This window comes from Podarcis gaigeae, assembly GCF_964106915.1.
Source record: "Podarcis gaigeae genome assembly, chromosome: 16".
Taxonomy (NCBI): domain Eukaryota; kingdom Metazoa; phylum Chordata; class Lepidosauria; order Squamata; family Lacertidae; genus Podarcis; species Podarcis gaigeae.
The window spans coordinates 2,303,677-2,309,660 of NC_139693.1; the positions used below are offsets into that span (position 1 = coordinate 2,303,677).

The following is a 5,984-nucleotide window of genomic DNA, read 5'->3' on the forward strand; positions in this document are numbered from 1 at the left end:
ATGCAGGAATCACGACTCAAGAATCCCTCGTAGATGACCATCCAGCCTCTGTTGAGGTCGGTCCGCCACCTTCCAAGGGAGTCGGTTCAACCTTCAAACAGCTCTTACCCTTGGAAGGTTCTTCCTAATGTTTAGTCAGAACGTCCTTTCTCGTAATTTGAATCCATTGGTTCAGGTGTCCTCCCTTCTGGAACAGCATAAAACCAGCTTGCTCCATCTCCCTTGTGACAGCCTTTTGCTATTTGAAGATTATTATTTATTCATTTATTTCGACAATTTGTTGCTCAATTAAAGTCAGCTTTAAGACCACGTTCATACTGCACATTTAAAGCACTATGGTGCTGCTTTGAACCGCCATGTTGTCCCTAAAAGAATTATGGGAACTGTAGTTTGTTAAGGGTGCTGAAAGTTGTTAGGAGATCACCCCTATTCCCCTCAGAGACCTGCATAGAAAGCCTGGAGGAAAGTGTGGCTAAGCCCTAACTTTGACTTCCCTGAAGACTTCAGCGATCAGGATGTCCTTAAAGCACCCTGGACCCAAATTGTTATGGGCCTTGTGAATGAATACAAGAAACCTGAACCTGGCCTGGTACCATATGGGCAGCCAGCGCAAGCTTTTGAGCAGCGCAGTTGTGAACACCTTGCTCTTTCATTTTAGGATCCCCCTTGAACTTGCCAAGAGATGTCTCAGCTCCTCGGGAACATCCACAGCATCATCGGTGCTTTCAACAAGTACGCAAAGGACGATGGGGAATGTGCGACGCTCAGCAAGGGCGAGCTGAAGAGCCTCATCCAGAAGGAGTTTGCCGAGGTGATCGTGGTGAGTGTCTACGTTGGTCTTCTTGGACAATGGGATGGGATGGGAGGATCGCAGGGCAGAGGAAGAGAGACCAAGTATGGAAGACTTGCATGCTATGGGTGGATTTAAGCTATTGGGGAAGTCAAGTGAATGGGCTTCAAGTTAAGGAGGACCAGGGAGTGAAGGAGGCCTTGTAGACCAGGAGATAGGGAACAATGCTGGCCAAGGTTAATGAAGCTTTGGAGAAGGGTCATGGCTCAGTTGCAGAGCCTCTGCTTTGCAAGCGAAAGGTCACAGGCTTAGTCCCCCAATGGCATCTCTAGGTAGGGCTGGGAAGTATCCACTGTCGGTCAGTGTTGTGGACAATGCTGCTGTCAGTCAATGTAGACAATGCTGAGTTAGATGAACCCAATGGCCTCTGTTTAAGGCAGCTTCCTCTGTTCCTATTTAAGTAGAGGGTCGTGGCTCAGCAACAAAGCATCGGCTCCACATGCAGACAGTCCCTGGTTCAAATCCCTGGCACATCTAGGTAGGGTTGGGAGATAGCCTTGTCTCTCTGGAGATCTGCTGCCAGTCAACACAGACAATACTGGGCTAAATGAAACAATGGCCTGACTCAGTATGTTCCTATTTAAACCAGCCGTTTAGTTAGAACTTTGAGGACTGGGATTCTTAATTGATTTTTGAGAGGGTGGGACATACCTGTATGGAGGAGCACCTCCTTTGAACCTTCTTCTTTGCATGCAGAAGGTCCCAGGTTCAATCCCTGGGCATCTCCAGGTTGAGCTAGGGATATGCATCATCTGGGCAACAGGGACATACCGTATTTTTGCTCCATAAGACGCACCTAGTTTTTAGAGGGGGAATGCAAGAAGAAAAAAAATATTCTTTAAAGGGAGCGCTGAGCAGAGCCTGTATGCATCCCAAGCTCTGCTCAGCGCTCCCTTTCATGAGCCGCAAGGAGAGTGTGTGTGGTGCTTGCAGGCTTTTTCCCGAGGAGGGAGAAGGGCAGCCCATCAGTCCCTTCTCCCTCCTTGGGGAAAAGCCCGCAAGAGCCGTGCTCCCCTTAAAGAGCATGTGGAGCGTGTGTGTGACTCTTGGGGGCTTTTCCTGCCTGCCTCCCTCCTGCATTCACTCCATAAGACACACACACATTTCCCCTTACTTTTTAGGAGGGAAAAGGTGCGTCTTATGGAGCGAAAAATAGGGTAGATGGTCCAATGGCGCAACTCAATATAATGGTGCTATACTGCCTTGCTAAGTGAGTAACAAGCTTGGTGCGTTTCCTTTCAGAACCCACAGGACCCTGAGACAATTGAGACCATGCTGCAGCTGCTTGACAAAGACTGTGATGGCAAGGTGGACTTTGAGGAGTTCACCGTCCTGGTGTTCAAAGTGGCAAAGGCCTGCCATAAGAAGGAACACGAGTGTGGAGTGACAGCAGAAGGGCAGTCCAGTAGGGGAAGGAGCAGTGCAAGGAGACAGGAGACATCAGCGCTGAGCAAAGGCTCAACTCAACAACCTGCCCAAGAACCGGAGAAGGTTTCTGAACCTGAGTCTCAGTGCCCATCTCAAGAAGAGAAACAGGAGTCCCCTAAATCAGAGACACTCTCTGACAGACAAAGTAAAGAACCCATAAAACAAGAACGGGGTTCCCGATTTTCACAGAAGCCATCGGGGACGTGTCCAGCCCAGAGGGAGAGAGAGGAAGGCCAAAGAGCAGAGAAGGAGCCATCTTGCCAAGGTTCTCAGAGAGAAGTGCAGCATCGCTCCAAGCCCTCGCAGCGGAAACCCCAAATCGTAGCTGAGCAGATAAGCAGACAAAGCCGCCAGGAACCTGTCACACCAGATGAATGCCAGACTCAGGGAACTCAACAGAGCACAGTCCAAAAACCATCCCAGCCATGTCAGATGGAGGAACAGGGCCACAGGGAGCCACAGGAGCAAGAGCAGGCAGCTCAGCAACCTACTTCCCACCGAAAGGAAGCTCTGAGACAGACCCAAGAGCCACTGAAGAGGGAACAGGATGTAGTGAAGCCCAAGTGGCAAGAATCACAGAAAGCGGTTCAAAGACCAGCCCAAAGGGGGGTTGAGGAACCTCAAGCACCAGAACAGAAATCAACTTCCCAGTCCTGCCGAGATCGTCAGGAGGAACAGCCTTCATTGGGCTGTGGGAAAGAAAGAACGTCAACGTCTGAGCAACATTCAACCCGTTGTCAAGAGCAGGAACCTTGGAGAGGAGAGCGGTCAAAGCAGCAACAGGAATGTAAGCCTCAGACACGGGGGAAAGGTGCCGTTCGTAGACTTGTAGAAGAGTATCAGGAAGCAAAGGATGATTCTTGCCAACAGCCAACAAAGGAAGTTCAAGAACCGGAACAGGCTCAGAGTTGCAAGCCAGATGGTGGGATTCTGACACGTGGAAAGCAATCAACTCACCAACAGGAATGTCAGTCACAAGGTCATGAGCAGGCCTTGACTGGCCAAGAAGAGCAAGAGTCTCAATCCCCAGAGGAGGCCACAACTGGCTGTCATGAACGTCAACCTTTGACCACAGTACGACATCAACCACATCAAGACGTGCAGGAGCCTCAGTGCTCTGGAAAGGGCCATTACCGCCGCCATGAATGTCAGACTCTGACACCAGAACAAGTTGTTTCTCCTCAAGAGGACACAAAGCCTCAGACATCCGAGAAGGAAGCCTGCGGTGAGCCAACAGAGAGTACCGAGCAGACCACAACTGGCTGTCATGAAGGTCAACATTTGACAAGAAGACAACATGAACCTTGTCCAGAAGAGAGTAAGCCTCAAAAGCCAGGGCAGAGTCAATATCTCAGTCATGAATGTTCACCTCTGACACCAGAGGAGGGCCCTTTCCCTCAGGAGAGGACAACATCTCAGAAACGGGAGAGAGAGGAAGCAGAGGGTTCAGAGAAGGCCACAACTGCCCGTTGCGAATGTCCATCTTTAAGAAGACGTCAGCCCTGTCCAGAGGAAAGTAAGCCTCAACATCGCAGTCATGCATGCCAGCCTCGGACACCAAAGCAGGTCCCCTCTGCTCAAGAGATGTCTCAGACACAGGAGAGAGAAGCCAGCTGTGAGCCACCAGAAGCTCCAGAGAAGGCCACTTCTAGAAGTCGGCCATCAGAACAATGTCAACCCCATGTAGAAGAGCAGAAGCCAAAAAAACCAGGGCAGAGCCAACATCGCTGTCAAGAATCTCAACCTCTGGTGCAAGAACAAGCTCTTTCTCCTAAAGAGGAGATGAAACCTCAGGTGTCAAAGAGAGAAGCAAGCTGTGAGTCGGTGGAGACTCCAGAGAAGGCCACATCTGGTGGTCGGACATGTCAGCCTTCAACATCAGAACGATGCCAATCCCGTTCAGAGGAACAAAAACCTCAAAGACCAAGGCATCACTGTCAAGAATCTCAGCCTCTGGTGCAAGAACAAGCTCTTTCTCCTAAGGAGGAGATGAAACCTCAGGTGTCAAAGAGAGAAGCAAGCTGTGAATCTGTGGAGACTCCTAGGAAGGCTTCATCTGGTGGTCATGCATGCCAGTCTTCAACATCAGAACAAAGCCAGACCTGCCCAGAGGAACAGAAGTCTCAAAAACCAAGGCAGAGCAAAGATCACCATGAACGTCAGTCTTCAGAATCAGAGCGGGGAATTTCCCCTCAGGAGGAAACAAATCCTTGTGAACAAGAGCAAGAATCAAGCAGTCAGGAGACAGAGGCTCCAGAGAGGGCCACAACTGGCCGTTGGAAATGTCAGTCTTCATCAGCAAGGCATCAGCCTCACCCAGAGGAGGGGAAACCTCAAAACTCTGGGCAGATCCAATATTGCCCTCATGAATGCCGGCCTCTGACACCAGAGCAGGCCATTTTCCCTCAAGAGGAGACAACACCTCAGACGTCGGAGAGAGAAGGGAGCTGTGAACCGACACAGAGTCCAGCTTCCCAGGGGCTGATCGATTCTTTGGCCAGGCAGCCCTTCCGACCTTGGCCTCAGCAACAGCGCAGAGCATTGCAGTTCCCTTCTCCATGGTCCCCAAAGCACTAAAGTCTCCCCAACGAAACCAAAACCCTTCTAGATAAAAAAAAAAGGCTGACGTATAAAAGATTGTGACCCAGAGAGAAGAGGGTGGGTGGCTCACAGGAGCTGGAAAACATCTGGATTTGGTTTGTTTCCCACTAACTCTGGCAGGTGTGTGTGCAAGCAATTGCCAAGAAGAAGTGGCTGATTGGCTGTATTTAGCTTGATGGGTCACTAGTTGGGCAGGGACGGTGTCAGGCTTAATTGTGGGCATCTGGGAATGAGAATCATTGAGCCGCTTTGCTTTTTAGTTAATGTACCATTGCTGCTCCTTGTAAAGAGACATGTTCACCCTCACCCCGGCCAAGTAGCAAAATATTCATTCTCACCCACTTCCTGTCTAGTCCTCAGATGAGCTCAAGGGATAGGATGAGGGACCTGTGGCCCTCTAGATGCTGTAAGACCCAGCTAGAATGTTTGGGATTATTGGGCATGAATTTTCTATCCCTGTGTTAGGTTAATGCAAGAATTGGCCCCAAATCACTCTATTAAAGCTGATGTCCCACTCATACAATGGCAGGACTGGGAGGAAGCTGCCTGGATTCGAGGGTTCAGGGCTGTCAGGATACAACATGGTACACTTTGGCTTCTTGTCTGCATAGATTAGTCTAAAGGAATGCTTTCTTGCTTCTTTGATAGTCAATAAAAGAAATCGCAACCAGAATTTAATGTCGCGTCCTTTGTCTTTGCAACTGAGATGGTTCCCCCCCCCCCCCGCTTCAAAACAAACATGCGGCCATGCTGGGCTAGGACTGGCTATCATGACATCTCAGCTGTACTCCATGAGACCCTGGAGGCTGGAGGCGAGGCCATTGAATCTCTCTCTGGGCCATGTTCCTTGTCAGCCCTGCTCTGTGCCCTCCGTAAATGCTTTCGATTGACTAGAATGTGACCTTGAAAGATCACAATGCCTCTTGATTATCATCTTGGTGTATATGAACAGATATGCGTGTGTGACCACGCAGTGGCCTATTGTATAAAGTCACATCCATTGCACCACTTGCTTTTGCTTCTGGCATGTGCCCCCAGAAGGTTTTAACACAGGGTAATGCAGCCCTGAGGCTGATAAAGGTTTATCGCACATGCTTTTCATAGG

General features: G+C 49.9%; 1 protein-coding gene across 1 annotated transcript; it reads left to right on the forward strand.

The window, feature by feature from the left end:
• The first annotated feature begins 381 nt into the window (after positions 1 to 381).
• Positions 382 to 5,557, forward strand: LOC310833048 (uncharacterized protein). The gene is made up of 2 exons (XM_083715402.1): positions 382 to 820; positions 2,093 to 5,557. The coding sequence occupies exons 1-2, from the start codon at positions 683 to 685 to the stop codon at positions 4,853 to 4,855; spliced, it is 2,901 nt and encodes a 966-aa protein (XP_083571528.1). The 5' UTR covers positions 382 to 682; the 3' UTR covers positions 4,856 to 5,557.
• The last annotated feature ends 427 nt before the right edge of the window (positions 5,558 to 5,984 follow it).

Bases quoted from the DNA above. Each gene is read 5' to 3' on its own strand.
- LOC310833048 (XM_083715402.1), top strand. From the start codon at position 683: ATGTCTCAGCTCCTCGGGAACATCCACAGCATCATCGGTGCTTTCAAC. The intron at 821-2,092 runs GTGAGTGTCTAC...GTTTCCTTTCAG, and splicing joins AGTTTGCCGAGGTGATCGTG to AACCCACAGGACCCTGAGAC.